Source organism: Miniopterus schreibersii (assembly GCF_964146895.1).
Source record: "Miniopterus schreibersii genome assembly, chromosome: 2".
Lineage (NCBI taxonomy): Eukaryota > Metazoa > Chordata > Mammalia > Chiroptera > Miniopteridae > Miniopterus > Miniopterus schreibersii.
The window spans coordinates 179,242,939-179,263,500 of NC_138102.1; the positions used below are offsets into that span (position 1 = coordinate 179,242,939).

At 38.5% G+C, this 20,562-nt stretch overlaps 1 protein-coding gene across 20 annotated transcripts in view; it reads right to left on the minus strand.

Moving 5' to 3' along the window:
* The window catches only part of RBFOX2 (RNA binding fox-1 homolog 2), a 249,203-nt gene that overhangs the window by 46,606 nt on the left and 182,035 nt on the right, over positions 1-20,562 (minus strand). For 19 of the 20 annotated variants that reach the window (XM_081129945.1, XM_081129941.1, XM_081129943.1 and 16 more), the window contains one exon: positions 6,415-6,639. In XM_081129945.1, coding sequence (XP_080986071.1) covers positions 6,415-6,639 — 225 coding nt within the window. Of the gene's footprint in view, positions 1-6,414; positions 6,640-19,525; positions 19,599-20,562 lie in introns of all 20 variants that reach the window. The other variant, XM_081129936.1, reaches the window with a different exon arrangement.

Below are 20,562 nucleotides of genomic sequence, written 5' to 3' on the forward strand. Positions count from 1 at the left end.
ATAACATACTAATAAAAACAGCTGTGAATATATATTTTTTAATCTAATGCTACCATCAAACAATTTTTGGGGGTACAGAAAATTGAATTTACATCTATGTAAATTACTCAATAGCAATTCCCTATTGAGGGAGATTACTCTTAGACATAGTTATTTTAAAGAGAAATGCCTAAGCATTTCTTCTGTGTATCTGAATACTGCTATGACAGCCAAATTCCGAGAATCTAGTCCAGTCTGGGCATTTAAATGTAAGCTAACAGTGTTTTCAATAAACTAGTAATTCAATTTTCTAAAGAAAACGTCTAGCTCTACTTTTTTCTGTGGGCCATAGTGCTATAAAAAGGAATGACAAAAGGCATCATTTGTATATGTAGTACATACTGATTATCCCTATCATACAGTGAAACGAAAACCAGTATCACACTGTTAAACAAATGTCATAGCCAGTCACTTATTTTTTTAAATCAGGAGTGAGAATTAGATAAAAATTATGAAACATAGATAGAAGATCACCTCAAATTTAAAAAACTTTATACTTACCTGAATGATTCTTTAATATTTTAATACACATTTTAATTTTAGAATGAACGAAATCATTATGTTCTAGCTGGAGTTCTTAGGTTTAAAGTTGAAGAGTAAATGGAAGCTAAGAAGATAAAACCTACAGAGGCCTTTGGTTTTTTATAATTTGCATGGGGAAGGGGAAAAAACCTTGACTGACAGCAATTCCTGAGTTCTAGCTCTGTTATGAGCACAAGGAAGGCAAAAGATAATTTCTAAAATTCATTTTAGTTTTAAAATTCAGTGATTCTAATCATAGTTTACTGACTTCAAAGGACAGTATTAAAAATACTTATGGAAAATGTACACCTCTTGCAGACAGGGTAAGAAAAACCATGCTCCCAAGTCAATCATCAGTGCTGCTGCATCCTTGCCCCAACATGGAGGAGGGATAAGGGTCGGTGGGGCCCAGTATTATCCTTCCTAGTACTTTTCAGTTTTAGTTTCTTTTGGTGAGGGGGAGTATATAAGCGAAGGCAAGCAAAGGAGAAGAAGCAATAATCATGAAGTTAACAATATTAACAATGTGTTGAAAGGGTGTTTTGAGTCTCACATGAACCAAAGGGCAAGTTTCTCTATTCAAAAATATCCATGCCTGGCTCTGAGTGTGTTTTTCTGTAGCAACTCTTGCATTTTCAGATCAGGCTATAGTTTCCTCACGGATCCAGCTTTGAAACTGCCAAGCTGCTTATAGGCACCAAAACTCCAGAGCTATAGGGTACAAGTAATTATTTTTAAGGGAAAATTGATAACAAGTGTAGACAGTTTGTGTGTGCTCAACATTCTCTACCTTTTATTACTTTGGGGGGAAATGAGGGTCTCTCCTGGAAAAGCAGGTGGTGGTTGAATGAATTCCCTTGTCATCCCAGGCCTCTAACTCTAGCCTCAAGGAAAACGTGCTAATGACAATCCCTCTGTTGCAGGCTGAAGGTAATATGGCCCAATGATACATAATGTGATAGGAAGATTTGGGCCCCATTTTTTCCATTATGTTCCAGAAGTCCTCATTTGGGCAAATGGGCCCACTGGCAAAGGGTATAACTTCTTGGCTATGTTTTAGTGGGTCTACATCCACAAGGGAGTCAGTGGGTAATTCCAAAGAAAGGGTGTGGGGAAGAAACGGAGGATGGAGGACAATATGGGGTCTGAGCCCCCTTTATTTAGAGGTGAACTCGAAAGGCCAAGAATGAACATCCATTACATCTCAATGGGAGCAATAAGAAGATGACAATGGTTCCTGCCCTCAAGAAATGTATAATCTACTAAGTAGGAAGAGTATGTATACAAATATAAACCTCATATCCGAAGATTATTCACCAAAGCCTGTTCACTTCAAATACTCTGCTTCTTCGTGCCTGCTGCACTTGGAAAGACATCTAAATGCATGGGAACTGCCACCCTTTCTTCTCTGTAGGCAGGCTCAGGGGTCACCAAGCCTTTGCAGACCCAGGTGGGAGCCCCTGACTGCTCTCCTTTGCAAATGCTCAGTATGAGACCAACTGACTATCAAAACAAGCTCTCATCTTAAGAGTACAATGTTAAAATCAATTTCTAAAATATATTTCAGAGACAAAATTCCAGGTTTCACTGCTTATTTCTCATTTTTGTATGAGAAGTCCCTTCTTCTGTTCTCCCCATCAATAAGATGGGGCTAACCAACATGAACAAGGTTAGTATTAAAACACAGCAGCAGCTTGCAATAACAAAAAGCACTTGTAAGTGACTTCGATCAGGACAAATGATTTAAAAAGATGGTTAAAAGCAATTATCTTAAAGAACTATTTAAACAAGTAATTTTCACAAAGCATTTATAATTTATTCCCACTACAATACTGTCATTATTAACTTAATTTGATAGGAAATGGAAACTTGGGAGGTACAGTGATTTATTCAAGATAGTTATTGCATAAGGATCACACAATCTTTGACGCCAACCTTACTTTACTCATCCAATCAGCTGTCAAATCCTGTATAGTCTACCTTCATAACTTCTTTAATTCATCCCTCCTCAACATAACCACTGCAACCCCCTAGTCCAGAACCTCATTATCAATTCCAAGCCTAAGACTCTTTCCTACCAGTCTCATGGCTTCTCCACTCATCTTGTATATACAACAGATTCATCTTTTGGAAGTACAATTCTGCTCACTTCCATTTCCCTGCTCAAAACCTTCAATAAAGTCATTTCTCAGTCAGGTATTCAAATACTCTTCCCAATCTGTACTCAGGGACCCTTCTCCCGGCTTATTTCCCATTGGTATGTACCAACACCCAAAGCTTTAGCCAAATGGAAACCCACGCTTTCATTCAAAGACATCTTGATTTTTCCCATCCCTCCAACTCTACGTTGAGAAATGACTTTTCTATTCTTCTCACCACCACCTGTGCATGCTCAAATTCTAGTCACTTTCAATACAAGGCCCAGATCAACACGATCTCCACCAAGAAGCCCTCGATTCTCTCTCCTCTGATCTCCCCTGGCACACCTGTATCTTCTTTCATTCCCCACCAAAAATTTACTGAGTAACTATTAAGGGCCAGGCACTGTGATAAGTCAGTGAATGCAAAGATGAACAAAAATAAATTTTTCTTTAAAGGCTTACAGTTTAATTAGGGAGACAAAAGTACAGAATAATCACACCTTATAAGTACCACAAAAACTGGACACTTGAGCCTCAATGAAGGATTCACCAATCTGGCTTCACTCGGCACGTCAAGCAAGGCTTCCAGCAGAGCTGACATGGGCTGAGTGGGAACAGAGGCAAGTGCCTGCTAAGAGGACCGATGCACAGCTACACTGTCTTCTGCTGTGGAACCGGAGATGGGGAGCAGAGTGTTGGAGAGGAAGGTATGGACTTTGAATTCTGAACTGTAAATACCTTAACAAACCACAAAGGGCTATTTTATGAACCACAATAAAATACTGTTTGTGGAAACAAATTTTAAACTAAAAAGTGTTATGCAAACTTAAGGTATCATTTATTTATAAATAACAATGCTTCCTATCTACCTTTCCCCCCCATTGCTCTTCAGGCAGAGTGGAAAGGCGGGGGAGACAGAAAGATAAAGGGGCATCAATGTGAGAGACACACATCAATTCTCACACATTGATTGGTTGCCTCTTGCACACACCCTGACCCAGGCCAGGGATGGAGCTGGAGACCCTTCAATCCACGGGCCAACTCTCTAGCCACTGAGCCAAACCGGCTAGGGCTCCTGTCTACCTTTTGAATTTAATTGGCCAGAGTAATCACCAGACCCATTTTAAGAAACATATGATTAGATAGTAAAAGTTTAACAGAATAATCTATAATGTTGTCAAATCTAGATTTTATGATACACTCACTACTCTACTGCTCAATCTCTATATACACACATCCCCCAAGAACACACACATATACAACTCCCAAAGGCAAATGGCTTAAGAGCAGCAAATCCACACTCATGTTTAAAATGAACACTTAAAAATATAACAAGTATCTTCAACAGAGTTCCCTAATAATTTATTATTTTATTGTTAGCAACTTCCCAAATTATAAAACCTGTGCTATCTCTGTTTGTAGACACAACTTGAAGGGGACTTTCCATTTTCTCCTCAGCACCAATAAATTCAGCATCTAAACATTAAAGTGTCATGTGGATTCCTAATATTATTTCAATATTTCTTTAGGAATTCAAATTGGCCAATAAATACCAAACTGTATAGCAAATTGTTGTCTTAACTGTATAGACTTATATTAAGGAACAGAGCTCGCCTTTCAAACTGTCAGAAACCTACCATCTGGAAGCCTGGAACAATGGGAAACGGTGGCACTGAGGAAAAAGGTAGAGAAATGGGCAATGGCCAGGAGGTGCAGTGAGACCTGTCAACTCTTACACAATGACTCAGGGAAAGGGCTTCTGGCTATGATGGCATGAGCAGGTCAGGGAATCCTCTCCTCAAAAGAGGACAACAGTAAGAATACTGGACAAAACTGTCCCACTGTCATGGCAGGGTTCTGGAAATCAATCAAAGGCAAATAATAAACAGAGAAATTTCTTGAAAAATTGCTAGAGCTTAGAGTAAGGCCAGCAGGAGTCTACAAACTTACTGCCTGGGGCTATTCCAACCCACTAGCCCCACCTCTAATCCCTCAGCAATGCTGGGGAGAACTTGGTTTGATCAGCACAGGGCTGGAGCCATGAAAACCAGTAGACTCAGCCTGGGGCATCTGGAGGAGGGAGACAGTAGAAAACATACAGCTTTGTAGGCTAAAAGTGGGAAATTGAGTAGAAACCTAACGGGAAATACAGTTTTTCTTGCTTGAGGTTGTGGTCTAATTGGGGTGAGTGGTGGGCCAGCCAGAAATCTAAAGGGGAGCCCCTGGAAATGAGACAATTACAGAAGAGCTGGATACGCTCTTCTCACTTTCCTCACTGACTATGAATCTACACAGATGAAGGGGAGATACAAGAAGGTCGAAGAGAAAGAAAAATCCAAGGCAAACTTGAGAATTGGCTGAACTCTTAATGTGCTTCACAACCCACAAACAGATGGTGAAAGTTTTACAAGCTCCAGATGCTTAAGCACAACCTCTGCCCAGATGACTGGCTGACCACTAAGCTATGGAGACACAGAGGTAACTTCTAGCGAGGCTTAAAAGTAAAAAATGAGAGTGAAAATCACTAAGCAGAAACATTAGTGGCTGCATACCATAGAGTAGCTTAAGTCCAGGCAAATAAATTAAATCCATTCCAAAGTTTAAGTCAAGGCAAATTACAGAAAACACACACATGTGAATCTTATCATATGTATTAACGGCTGGATAATCTGATAGAGGAAAGGCAAAAGAATATAAAAACTCTAGCTAGATATTTCTATATAGAGCATAGAAAATTTTTACCTTTGGGAAATATATCATACAATCCCAAAGACTGTATGATTTCCTGTAGAATAATATATATGCGATACATACCTACTGCTAATTTAAGACATTTCCTTTACTTTAGCAAGTTAGTAGTAAGAAGTAAGGTCAAAGAGACTGGGGCCAGGGATTAGTAAAGCAAGTAGAGAGTTTGGATTTTATTCTGAGCATGTTGGGGAACATAAGCAGAACAATAGAGTTATTTGCATTGGTTTTTTTTAAACCTATCTTGGCTGCTATGTGGAGAATGGTGGCAGCAACACAGGAAATAAGGGCTGAGGTCTGAATTAGAGTAGTGACGACGATGATAAACACCTTACACGAACTAGACTCTTTAAAACCACCTAACAGCCACTTGATGTAAGAACTACTGTCTTCATTTTACAGATGAGCAAACCAAGGCAGAAAGAGATTAAATAACTGGCCCAAGGTCATACTGCTAAGTGGGGGCCACATTAGGACCCAAACCCAGGAAATCTGGCAGAAGAGCTGAGCTCTTAGTCATGTAACACTATCCAGCTGTAGTGTTAAGACAGAGAAGAGGTTGAAGTAAGAAAATATTTTCAGGTTACGGTTGCCAGGACTTGCTAATGGGTAAGATGTAGAGATGAAGGAAAAAAAGAAATAAAGAATGACTCACAGGTTTTGCTTGAGCAACTAGATAAAAACAGCAGCATCCCCCTAAGTTTAGTCTCACCAGCACACTTACCTTGTTAAACTGTCTGCTCCACCTCTAGTCTACAAGCTCCTGGGCAGGGGCAGGGCTGTGAGGATGAAGGTTAAAGCCTCATCTTCTAATTACAATGCTTGGAATAGAACCGAAAGGACATAATGCAATGTAGTGTAATGTAAATGCTAAGTTAACTCAAAGGGTTTCTGGTAGGCCGATCAAGGTAAGATTTCACAGATGACACGCACCCTTCCATTTTCCACCTGAGAATTCACATACCGTCAGAGATCCATTTTGTGCGCTGGGTGAGTTGCTACTCTGCTCCCCGTGGGCCTGCGTACTTCCGTAGAGTGTCAGGTTGTGTTCACTGGTCTGGCCGGCATAGTCCTGAGTGTGTGGCACTCCGTATTCTGTGGGAATTCCGTTCTGTGGAGGAGGTGGAAACGGGATGGTAGTAAAAGGCTGAACCATTGCGTCAGGAGTTGTTGTTGGCTCCTGGTTACCCTATAAGAAACAGTGGGAGAGAGAAAATAAGGAGAAAAAGTGACTTTACGTTCTCATTACATAATTATTTTTAAGGTAAGTATATCAAATTCTCTGAATACTCCCTCACTGCTCAGGTAAAATATAACACTTACTTGACGGCCATTAAAACGCATACTCTCTCAAACAAAACGCATTCAAAGAAAGCTACAGAAAGATCTCACACTATTTTTAAAGAGTCAACCATCATTACTACAATCAGCTATTCTGCATATAATAAAACAGAAAAAAACTACAAAGGCTATTATAAATGAGAAATACGTGATCATGAATTGGGAAGCTTGATATTCTTAAGATGATCATGCACCCAAAACTCCACAGATCCAACCATAAACTCAGTGTGTATTTTTACAGAAATTGACAAGCTATTATTAAAATTTATATGGAAATACAAAGGACCTAGAAGAGTGAAAACAATTTTGAAAAAATAACAAAAACTGAAGGACTTATACTACCTGATTTCAGACTTATAAAGCTACGGTAATCAAAACAGTGTGGTACTGGCTTAAAGACAGACAAATAGGTGAATGAGAAAGAAAAGAAACCAGAGACAGACACATGCATGTACAGTTAGTATTAAGGCATCAAATCAACTCCATGGGGGAAAGAAAACCTTTCTTGAAAAATGAAAAATTCAATACCCAATGGAAATAAAATAAACCTCAACTCTCATCCCATACATGCAAAAGTTAACAGACCTAAATGTAAGAGCTAAAACTATAAAACTTTTAGGGGAAAAGAAAGGAAAATCTTCACAACTTCATAATAAACAAAGAATTCTTGGGACACCAACAATAAGAACTATTAAAGAAAAGGTTGATAAACTGGACTTCATAATAATTAAAAACCTGCTCTTTGAAAGACACCATTAAGATAATAAAAAGACAAGACAGAGACTGAGAGACAGTATCCACAACACATACATCTGACAAAGAACAGGTATCCAGAGTCTGTAAGAACTGTTACAAATTATAATGAAGGAAAAGCATTTCTTTAAAAATGGGCTAATGACTATAACAAACAACTTCCCACAAAAAGATATACCAATGGGGAGAAAATACATGGATGGAAGGCTCAACAACCACATGTATCAGGGACATGAAATTAAAATCAAATGAGATACCATTTTACACTAGAATGGCTAAAACACACAAAACACCAAATGTTGACAAGGATAAGAACTTTCATACATTGCTTATAAAAGTGTAAAATGGCGTATCCACTTTATAGGACTGTTTTGCAGTTTTACTTTTTTATAAAGTTAAAATACTACCAGGGAATCAATGGGGGGGGGGGGCGGCGGGCGGACATCTGTAATACTTTCAACAATAAAGATAAATTTAAAAAATAAAATAAAACATCAAGAATAAAAAATTTTTTTAAATTAAAAATACTGCCTATATATACCCCAAAGGAGTAAAAGCATATGTGTACAAAACACTTGCACAAGACTGTCTGTGGAAGCTCCAATCTGAGACTGACTGCTGAAGTCAACAGGAAAACAGATAAACTAATTGTGGTCTGTTCATAAAATGGAATGCTACAGAGCAAAAAGAAGGGAGGCATAAACTAAATGACAACGTGGATGAATCTTAACACTGCACTTAATGAAAGAAAGCAGACACAAAAAATACATACTGTGTAATTCCATTCATGCGGAGGGTAAGAATAGCAAGAACAGAAAAAACTAATCTGTGGTAACAGGAATGAGAAAGTAGTTTTTTGGGGGGTGGCAGTAGTTGATGGAAATCTGGTACTGTAGAACATTCTAGAATGATGGAAATGTTATGTATTTTATTATGGATGGTGGTATCAAATTATTAAAATTCATTAAACTGAACTCTTGGTAAATATGTTAATTATAACAAAAAAAGTAGACAATAAAAGCCATCAGCAACCATCTGCTAAATTGTGAAATACTTGTCATTACTTTTAAAAATCAGAAGATAATTACACCCATCACTATTAATACTAATGCATACAATAAGTCAATAAAAAATGAAATGGAGATACAAATAAGAAAAAGAGACAAGTTATCCTTGCAAATATGGCTATGTACTTAGAAAAGTCAAAAGAACTAACTACAGACTAGTAGACCTAATATTAAAAATATCAGATTTAACCTGGCCAGTGTGGCCCAGTGGTTGAGCATCGACCTATGATCCAGGAGAGCTGGTCAGGGCACATGCTCAGGTTGCAGGCTTGATCCCCAGAAGGGGGCGTGCAGGAGGCAGCCAATCAATGACTCTCTCATCATTGATTTTTCTGTCTCTCTCTATCTCCCTCTCCCTTCTTCTCTCTGAAATCAATAAAGACATATTTAAATATATATATCAGATTTATACATAACTGTTTTAAAACTAGCAGTAACCAGTTACTCAAAAGAGTAACAAAATTTATATTATAATAGAAAACATACACTATATAATATAAAACAAGATATAAATAAATAGAAAGATACATTTTGTTTCTGGAGGAAAACTTAATAATGTTAATCCTTCTCAAAATAAATGTATGCCTAATGTCATTTCCAATCAGAAGCAAATGTGTCTGGGAAAGGAAACAGGACTAAATACTTTTCCAATGTGTATATGAAAACCCACTAGGAAAGTTTGGAAAGACAAACTATGAAGTGGGACATACTCTATCGTGTATTAAAGCTTGCCACGAAACTACTGGGACTAAACAGTAAGATTTACAAAGGGATGAATGGAACAATGATAATCCTAAAAAAGAGTCCAGTTTATATGGAAACTTAATAGAAGATAAAGGTGGCATTTCAATTCAGTTGGGGGTGGGGTGGAGGAATGGTTTATCACACAGTATTTGTAAAAGTTGGGTACCTACCAGAAAGAAAATAAAATGAGCCCCTCAGCTTATAGTCCATACCAAAAATGTTCCAGAGGAATAAAGTCTAATATAACAACTAAAACTGTAAAAATACAAAAAAATCTTGGGAGTATAACTGGAGTCTGGAGAATTTTAAAGTGAAACAGGAAACCTAAAAACCAGAAAGGAAAAAAAAGGACAGATTTGGCTATGAGTCAGGAAGAACAGAAGAGGGAGCGCTGCAGGGAGGACAACAGGAAGGGACAGAAAGGGGCGGCAAAGTCAAAGTAAAGCCACAGAGGGCGTTCAACAGGTGGGAAAGACAATGGGTCCTACCATCATAATGCAAGAGTAAGTTACATAAATTGATAAGAAACACAACAGAAAAAGAGGCAAATGGAATTATTCACAGAAGATGAAATACAAATGGCTGATAAACATGCACAATCTCACTAACAAATAGAAATGCATATTAACAGCAAAATAAGTCGAATTTTTAGTCATAAATAAAAAAAATTAAAAAATTTTATTGAGGTGTAATAAACTGCATCTATTTATAGTTACAATTTAGTCAGTTTGACATATATGTACATACTTCATATGCACACACATGAAGTCATCACCACAATCAAAATAGTAAACATATCTATCCGAAATCCTCAAGTTCCCTTGTACTCCTAATAATAAGCATATATTACTTTTGTAATAAAGTCTACAAAGTATTTTTAATATAAAAGAGAATGAAAAGAAAAATGTAATCAATAAGAGGAAGCCAATATGCTGAAGCACTGAATTATTGTACTGTCCTTAAGAAAATGATAGTGACATTCCCTAGAGATAAAGATTCATTAGTCTTTCATTTTAAAGTTATACAGCATCAAAATTCAGCAGTCCCCAGTGCCCGAGAATCATTTCTACATGGTACTAAGGTTTGCTTTACAGAAAAATCTTCCCATTGTTTAGTTCTTAGGAAAATAAAATAATTCTCTTCCTCTCCTTCAAATTATTCGGTGCTGTATCTCTATGGATCTGCCTACCCACCCACCCACCCACATCACGCAGGATGCTTCAGAAGCCCTCGCAGGATTTCCTGCCTGAAGGCAGGTATGAAAGAGAGCGTTCAAATTCAGGCGGACTAGTGAATGAAAGGGAGTGAGAGCACCGAAGGTCTCCACAGATCTACATTCTAGCTCCAGGCAGAAATAAATCTTATAGGGCACAGGGAGGGGCCCCTAAGTAATCTGCGAAGGCTAAAAGACACTCTTCCCCAGCTCTGACTAACATGGCGAAGGGGACTTCGAATGCTCTGCCTGGGCTCCTCGCCCTCTCCTCTCTGTCCTCGAGCCCTGCTGGGCCGGCACTCCAGCGCGCTGGTGCGGGTAGTCACCCTCCCACAGGGGCAGTCTTGACAAAGCCAGCTCAGCCAACTGAAAAAACACCTCGACTAGCAGTGGGGGACAAGGGAAGGGGAAGGTAAAAACACTCTGCAGGATCCACCTGCAGCCTCAGCACCATGTATTTCAAAGAAATGCAAGAGAGAAAAGGAGGAAGGTCAGGAAGCAATTCTTGGTAGATTACAGAAATGTTAGATTTACAGAAATGTTTTTTATTTTTGTTAAACAAAAACCACCATTATACTTACATACTAAGGGAATAAAATTGGGATAGTGATTTCATATTTTATCTCATACATTCTGCAATGTCTGAAAAATTTCCCAAGTATATATTATTATTATTAAAAATGTTAAATGGTTGCTGATTTCTATTAAATTTCCAGGTCATATTCCAGAGTTATAAGTCCAGAAGAGAAGTACTGTAGCTCTCAGCAAACTATGATAACAGTTCACATGATTATTTCTAGGCAAAAATTTACCTCTGTATTTGTGTGAAAATGTTTTGTTTTTAATACCACAGGCTAAAGCAGCTTGTGTCTCTCATCTGAGAAAATGAATGATTCACTGAACATCTACCATGGGTCCACAACTGTGGTAGGCACTGAGACCACATAACAAAAGTTAGAAATGAGTGAACGGTCACATTGGGGAGGTTGCTGCAAGTATGCAAAACTTCAGTACAGTTTAGAGCAGTAGGTGTGAGTACTGAATTGGTGACACAGAGGTTCACCAGTCCCTGCTAAATACATCCTGAACACCAGACGCTCTCACCTGCATCAGCAGCTTACATGCAATGAATGCTCATTATGTATCTAGCAATACACTAAGCACTTTATATACACAAATTCATTCAATTCTTGAACCCTATCAAGTACATATCCCATTCTTTTTCTTTTACAGGCAAGGAAACTGACATTTTAAAAGGTTAAGTATCTTATCAAAGACCACTCAGCTAGTAACTGGCACAAGCAGACTCAAATCCAAGCCAATTCTAAAGCCGGTGTTCCTAGTCACTACTCCATGTGGCTTCTCCAGTGGGGTCTTTAACCAATTTCCCCCCAGTCATGTCATACACAACCCCTAACTCTAATTGTGTGTCACAGTGAATCGAGACAACTCAATATTCCCCACAGACGGTGCTTTCCCAAACACAGCTAGATTGCCATGGCAGGGATCACTGTCCTTCCCCAAGCTACATCCTCTATCAAGAATAGTCATGTAGAACGAAAAACTTAGCTGGCCATATAGGATCGACTCCATCGTTCTCCATGGAGCCAGGCCTAGAAAAGAAGTATGGCAGAAAGCAGGGGTCAGCACTTCTGTAAAGGACCAGAGAGTAAGTAGTATCTTAAGTTTGCAGGCCACAGTCTCTGATAGGACGACTCAACCCCGCTGTTCTAACACAAAGGCAGCCACAAATGTGTTTTTCCTTTAAATCACATGCAGTAACTGCAGTAACTAACAGAGGTGATACATTATCGTATATGGTCTTTTGGTGTACAATGTGAAATATGCTAAATGTTTTAATTCTAAATTCAAATATACTATTGCAGTACATTTGTTACTATCTAACAGAAAAAATGTATAACCCAAGGACCAAGTCTCAGCCCCTTTATCAGTCTATTCCTCACCCACAGCCACCTCAGAACTTCAACTCTCGTGGGTGGCTTCTCAGGAGTTTTTAGGTCTAACCAGGTCCTTTCTCCCAAGCTTTCATGGGAGCGAAAGTAAAAAGAAGAGCATGAGCCTGACAGACAGGCCTAAGTTTGAATCCAAACTACACCTCTTATCAGACATGGATAAACCACTTACTTAACCCTTTCCAGCCGGTTTCTCTGTCTGCAAACAGGATTGTTTACTTCAGAAGATTGTTGTGAGGATTAAATGAGAGCAAGTGAAACTCATTAATATGGTACCAGCCATTCTAATTAATTAGGTTTCTTTGCTTGCTTCCAATTCTTCCAGGTGCACATTCCCAACTCAGACTGGATCTTTCCACCCTAAGTATCCCACTATTATAAACTCTGTATATCTAAAAAGTAAATTTACTGCCTTCTTATTTCTGCTAATTGAGTTAGCCATTTTTTTCAGTCAACTAGACTTACTTGAAACCTCTCCTTACCCTTTATGATATTTTGCTCTATGTACTGCTTGGGGTAAATGGTCTGCTTTGTTATTGTTTCTTAAGCATAGCCTCTGATCCTACTTAATTATTCTGAGTATTACTTAATCAATTATTACTTAATCAATTATTTACTGACATTTAGGGAGACACAAAAATAAGACTTTGCTTCTGGAGGGCCAAGTTTAAAAGGTGAGAAAGGCACGTAAACTAATAATTACATCAATGTTATTTGTGATGCAAATAAAGTTAAGCATAAAGTGTTACAGAACATAGAAAGAATGGCCCAAAATGTAACTGCCTTCATTTTTCTATAATAATTAAAGTCTATGTAATACTGAGGAGAGAAGAGTATTTTTGTTTGTTCATATCTTCCCATTTATTTTTCAACTTCATTCAAGTATTTTCAGGTTGGTAATCCTGCATCCCACATACCTAGTCAGCTATTGTGCTGCTCCCAATGAACTTGCTCCAAGTCCTAAAAGTTTCCCACTTCCCATTACATCTATGATCAGAATGGATCACCAACAGAAATAGATCAGCATTAATTTTATTCGCACTAGCATAAAAAAGAATCACTTTGTTATTTAGGTAGAGAGCCTTCTCACCTGTTCACCACCACTAATGTCACTAATCATATTCCCAATGCTGTAGATATAAAAAGGAAATATTTTTACCTTTAAACATTTTAATGATGATATCACTTTTCTCCCCTGGGATTTGCTTAGGTAGGCTCAGATTTCAACTCTACCTGTCTTTGTATAAAAGTTTACAAATGCTCTACACTGACAGCACCTAAGGAAAGGCCTCTCATTCTTCTCAGCTCTAGCACTAAAAGCAGTGATTTCTGCCCATATCTGCGATCAAAGGGAAAAAAAGCACTATATAACTGTTATTGCAGAGAGGTAAGAAAACTGGATTTAAGATAACCTAGAATCAATTAAAAATAAATTTTAAAAACTATGTAGAAGAGAGAAAACCCAGAGAAATAAAATGGGAATAAATATGTACAAAGAAAACAAGGTGCACTTACTAGACATAAAGTGAAATTCATTCCAGACTCTCAATTTACCGACGTATTTAAATCGAGTAACGACAAAAGTAAGTCAGATCAATGTTTCCTCTCTCACAGTGAACATAAATTATACTCAGAACCGTAAGATGTTGGGCAATCTGAGGGTAAATTAGAAACTGGGAGGAAAAACCTCTACATGAAGTTTCCTGTAGTCTCCAATTTTTATGTACAAGTTGAATTCCAACAGTTCATTCTTCACTTGGTTGTCTGTAACTTAGTTGATGGCTGGGATCTCAAGGAATTTCACAAAAATAGATTTAATGATTATATGATAATGATTATAGTAATAAAAATCCAACCAACTGAAATATAAACTTGAAGGGAAAGTACTGATTCCAAGAAAGGAGTCCAGGGACACATCTATTCCTGCTGTAGTCTAAACAGTAAGATCACTAACCCCTAACCCCATGCATGTGGACCCACTTCCACTACACTCAGCCGTCCACACCCACAAACTCATCTTTTACCTAGTTCCTTGAGTACAGGGATTACCAGATTTTCTCGTGCCTAACAACCACTCTGGGAATATATATAATTTTAAAATCAAGATCCATTCCCTACATATTATGATTGAGAAAGACTGCTTTAAGGCCTTTGGCTGGGCAGAATGGGAGAGAATTACGGTGGTGGGAGGTGCCTCCAGAAAATGCCATGAGGCACCTACACTTCTAGAAGGGTGAAGATTAGGAAAGGAATAGGTTATAAGAAGAAGGTAACAGTAGCGATAGATGTAAATTACCTGAAAGTAGAGGACTGCCTTCTTATATGGAACCCACAGGTGACATGCAAACCTAATAATAGGTCCTTCTTTTAGTGTGGGGAGAACTGAAAAACTAGGACCCGGTGACCTGAAAAACTAGGACCCAAAGTAGGAGTTTGCGACAGCCACACGAAGGGGAGATGAAGTACAGGAGGGAACTAAGTGCAATCTTGAGCTCTTGCTCAAGACAACAAATAAAAATGAATCAGGAAATACAATATACTTAGAATAAAAATAATAACAGGATCTGGTACATGCAAGTCTAAGGACAGGTCTAGGCTTGGCCAACAATCCTACAAACTTGCCAACAAATGATGTCTTCAACACACATACACACCTACCTCTTTCAAATTACTCAGAGAAAAGCCAGCTCAACCTCTCCCCTGAGTTTTGCCATCTCAAAGCAATGAATATTTAAACACATAAATATTTCAGAACAAAGTCATTCAAACCAATAGTCTATTAGGTTAAAAATGACGAACCCTGTATTCATTTTAATATCCCCAACCTCTTAAAAGCTCTTTCTTCCCTATCTCCTGAAAGCAGTATTTAGAACCTCAAACGCCCATGAGTCATGTCTTCTACCAGCAACAAAAGACAAGAGATACTCTAGGTCAGCTACCTGCTTCCTTGGAAACGGAAGGCTCTACACACAATTAATGATTGGTAGCCTATTCTATTCAATGTAATTGTTGATTTATACAATGCACAAATGATTATTCTTTTTCTCGTCCAAACTTTTCACTACAACTTAATTTATTCTTTATGTCGTCTTCATGAACAATTAAGTTTGCATTTTCTATATGTTGAAAGTTAAACTGGAATATCCTTGAACATAGCCATAACTCAGTTTCAGAATGAAACATTAGCAAGATTTTGTAGTGCCTCCTGAATCATAAAATATCTAATTATTCTTCATAGATTTTTGCACTGGATGAGTGACTCAGATGATATACATATAGTAACAGACAAAATTTTCCCCTATACCCACCCATCCCAGAACATAACTGCATTTTGTCTGAACTACAGTTATATGATGGTGATTTCAGAAGTAAAGCCCCTAAGTGGATCAGGGTCTGAATCTTACTTCCTCACCAAATGATGCACACATAGTAGTTAATCTTTAGAAAATGCTTGCTAAATTGAATTAACCAGGTAGTTGAATATCTGCTTCTGAAGTAAAAAATCTGTAAAAGAGATAGAAACCTTTCTTTCTCTCAAGTTTTAGGAACTCTGCAGAAAGTTTACCACAATATAATCATTCATAAATATTTACCATAGAAAATGGGTTATTTCAGTTCTACTAAATATGAATATTAATTGAAAGGCTACATGTGAGAGTTCACATTATGTACTGTGAAGTGAAAAAAATAACTCTCTTATTAACGCTCACCCAAAAGAATCTTTCTTTTAATAGTTCTCCTTTCTTCTAACTTAACCTCAACGTAATCAATTTTCCAAGCAGCTGCTAGAATATTTCTAAAATACAATCTAAATCAGATACTGCTAATTCTCTTCTTAAAATCCTAGGTTCCTCAGTGCCTAGTCTCAATCTAAACACCTGTGTGTAGAAGTCCTGCCCCTTGCTGACCTCAGCTGTTCACCTTCAATTCCTGCCATCAAATATTTACTGAATACCTAGCCTGTGTTAGACACTTTGTTCTAGGTTCTGCGGAAACAATGGTGATTAAAAAGACAAAGTTTCTGTCCTTCTGGAGTTTGCATTCTAGTAGGGAGAGACAAATAAGCAGGCAGTCAAAACAAGAAACAGATGGCACGCGGTGGAGAAAAATAAAACGAGAAGATACATGAGCATGGGGTTGGAGGCATGGAGGACCACTATTGACACAGGGTGGTCGGGGCAGGTAACATCTGAGCAGACACCTAAAGAAATTCAGGGACCAAGCCAAGTGTGTACCTGGGAGAAGAACATTCCTGACAAAGGGAACACAAACAGGAAGGCTCAGAGGTGGAAACATGCTCAGCTTACTGTAGGAACTAGGAACAAGGAGGCCCATGTGATGGAGTTGGAATAAGCAAGGAACAGAGTGGCAGAGCAGGGGATGGAGAAAGGTGGCAATGGGGAAAGAGCCACACTGGGTAGAATCTTGTAAAGCTTAAGCCACTGCAGGGATTTGGGCTGCCATTCTCCAATGAGTTTGAGCAGGGAACAGCAGTGGTCAGCTTTAGGTTTTAATGGATACTCAGCAAAGGCAGGTAGATCAGTTAGGTGGCTATAAGAATAACCCAGCTGAGAGGTGAGAGTGATTTGGCCCAGGTGGTACTCTTATGTATAGCAAATCCTGGAAGACACCTTGTGCAGTTTCACCTTCCAGTTTCCTTGCACCTGCTCTTCTTTCTGCTTAGAAAGCCTTTCTCCTTTCTACCCATCTGGCTAACTTGTACATACTCTTTAATGTTTGGTTTGACCATCTACTGCTCCCTGAGGTTTCTCTGATGCACCCAAATAGGAAAAAATAATTCTCTCCTCTTACCCACCTTTGAAGCTAATACCTAACTTTATTATAGCACTTCTATTCTATCACAATTAGTTACTTACACAGCTGCTGCCTCTATAGAACATGAACTCTTTGAGGAATGGCAACTGTCCAGGTCTAATTCATCTTTTTTTATTTTTGTTAATCTTCACCTGAGAATATTTTTTCCATTGATTTTTTAGAGAGTGGGAGGGAGGGAAAAAGAGAGAAAGAAACACATCAATTGGTTGCCTCCAGCACACACCTGACTAGGGCCAGAGACCGAACCCGCCACACTTCTGAGCGAGGACCGACGCTTGAATTCATCTTTGTATCCCAGGGGCTGCCTTAAAAGCACTCAGTGTTTGTTCAAGGAAAAAGAGAAATACATATAACCCAGTGAAGTATGTAAGCAACTACAGACATTTGTTATTTTTGAAGGTTATAACCAAAATTAGTACAAAGACCAAGGAGCAGTAATTGTGCACAATCTCTCTGAAGGCATCTCCTGAAGCCAGGTGACCAGCAACGCGGTTACGGAGCTCTGGCCAGCCTTTCTTCCTTGTCTTCACTCCCCTTTCCTCACCCCGCTTTCCTGAGATTGCGCTCCCTCATAAAGTATCAGGAGGTGAGATTTCGTCTCAGGCTGTTTTCTAGGGAATGTGGATTAAGGAAATCATCTGTGTCTTACCTCTTATATTTTCCATCTTCATGTCTTGAAGCTCTACATTTTGGGAGATATCTTCAACTTGATTTTCTATCCTTCTATGGCATGTTTTTTTTACAATCACATTCTTAATCTCTAACCTTCTCATTGCACATTCCCAAATTCTTCCCTTTTCATTACACCCAGGACTGGTTTTATGAATGTATTATCTTCTTGAGTCTGACTATATTTGCTGGAATGCTTTAAATTCTCCTCTGTTTCCTGGATTATCTCTTTCCTCTAGGGTCAAGTTTTCTTTTTCTTCTGGTTTCTTTCATGTTGACTGAAAGTTCCTCTCATAAGACTGATGATCCTCATGTAGTGGTGACCCAGGTATAAGCACTGGGTTAGCTGGTGTGGGTTCCTCCACTTTTGTAGAAGTAAATATTTTCTGATTAGGTCTCTCCCTGGAATTAAAGTTTTAACTGGGAACTCAGTATGAGATAAGAAAAAGCATGGCAATTGGCAAGCGCTGCTAGGGGAGCGCGGAATGACCCCCCTTCCGTATCCCCTAAATATCAGACTACAGGAAGAGGTGTCAATATCCAATACAGAAAGAATTAAGTATCCCCAAACATTCCGATCAACTTCTTTCAAACTGAACAATCCAGGGTTTTTGTTCTTCCTTCTCACTGCTGGAGAAAGGGGGCAGTAAATCCTGGTTACTTGTTGGGAAGGGGTGCGAAAGGCTGCGGCGCTGCCAAGGAGATGAGTTATCCTCTATATAATGCTCACGGAATCCCTGTTTCACACCTGCTCTGAACCCAGAATCTCTTTGGGGTGCTTGCTGGGCAGACTGGTTCCCACACCACTCACACCACTAACAGCCTCCTTGAAATGCTAGGCTTTAGCTGCTCCATTTCATCCACCAATTGGTTCCCACTTGCTTTAACTTTTCCAAAAATTTATTTAACCCTCCTGTTTATTAGTAATATTGCCCTTCACCCTCTTCTTTTTGCTATTTATTTCTTTTTGTACTTCTATATTGTTAGTTATTTCAGTGGGTTTCTCATGAGAGAAGAGTGAAAGTATCTACTGTCTTGACCAGAAGTCATGATTTTCTACAAAACATTTCAACCTTAGGTCAGCTCCAGAATTCCAGGTTCCTTTTTAATTTTGAGAAAATATGTAAGTTTATAAACGTCTATGTTTCTTTAAAATAACCCTTTAACCACACTAAGATTTATTACAAGCAAATTAGAGAAGCTTAAGGGAAAATGAAGTGTTTACTACAATTCTTAAGACAGCCCTTATACTTATTAACACTTTAATAAATCAGATACATTTCATTACAGGAAGCAAAGCAAACCAGGCAAGTAACAGAACTAAACGTGTACAGTAAGGCATAGTCCAAGTGCCATCCACAAGTACATCCAGCACTAGGTGTTAAACATTATTCTAAGTCCTGACAAACACAAAAGATTTTCAATTCAAGGGCCTAACCACTCTCAGAAAATAAAGCAAAACAAAAATCAAGTATTTACCAATCAGGATGCCTAACTCTTCACACATCCCGCCTTCTTCATGAATGCAACTGTGTGAAGATCAGAGGGCAGCCTAAAGGGAGGAAAACATTTCCCGTTACCCCACTGATCTCTAACACGTAGATCAATAAGGCCTGCCCTGAGCTCTGACCCTCCAGTCAGGAACGGCAATGAAATATAAATCCGTGACTGCAGTATGAATCCTTTATCACAATGAGACAAATAAACCTAGAGAAGAAATGAGACTCCGATGCTAAGAGAGGTTATCAAGAAGCTATATCATAAAGCAGCTGTCACACGGAGGAGGAAAACCTGTCTCAGAGTAAGGGAGGACATTCAACTTGAGAAAGGTGGCACGCAGAAAGACTAAGAATGGGGATCTAAAATCAGCTCCTAAAGCACCAACCAAAGCTGTCTATAATGGTTGCTTAGTAACGAAGCATTCCCGGATTTCTTTCCACATTTCCTATCTTTCCATGCCAAGTCAAATTCTCAAAAACAAAGACAAAAAATTATCTTTAAGCATACTCAAAAAAATAAAATAAAATAAATCGAAAGGGGCACCTATTTCTTCTTCTCATGTAACATCTTTCGCACCTAGACCTTCATTATTATTATTATCACACCAACTAGACCAGCTTCATTCAAAAATTATTTTCCAACAAAGAATACCCCAAGATACACGATTTCTATTCATTTGAAGATTTTTCCCTTTCAGGAATGAGCAGCATATAGACTTGATATTTTAGCCTCTCTAAATTAAACATCTTTTGTTAAAAGCCTGAACTTCCTAGGCGGAAGTTCTGAAGGTAGAAGTAACACCAGACACAGACTATGGAAAAATTAGTTCTAGCTCCAATTCTGCCATTACCTCGCCATATGACCTTGAACAACTTCGGTTTCTCCCTGGATCTGGATCCTGATTTGTAAAATAAAGACTACCCTAGCTCTAAGAATCTATGATCCTGTGATGAGGCCTTACCAAAGGAGCAGCAGACAGTAGAAGAAGAAACATGTATGCTACCATGTGAAACTGA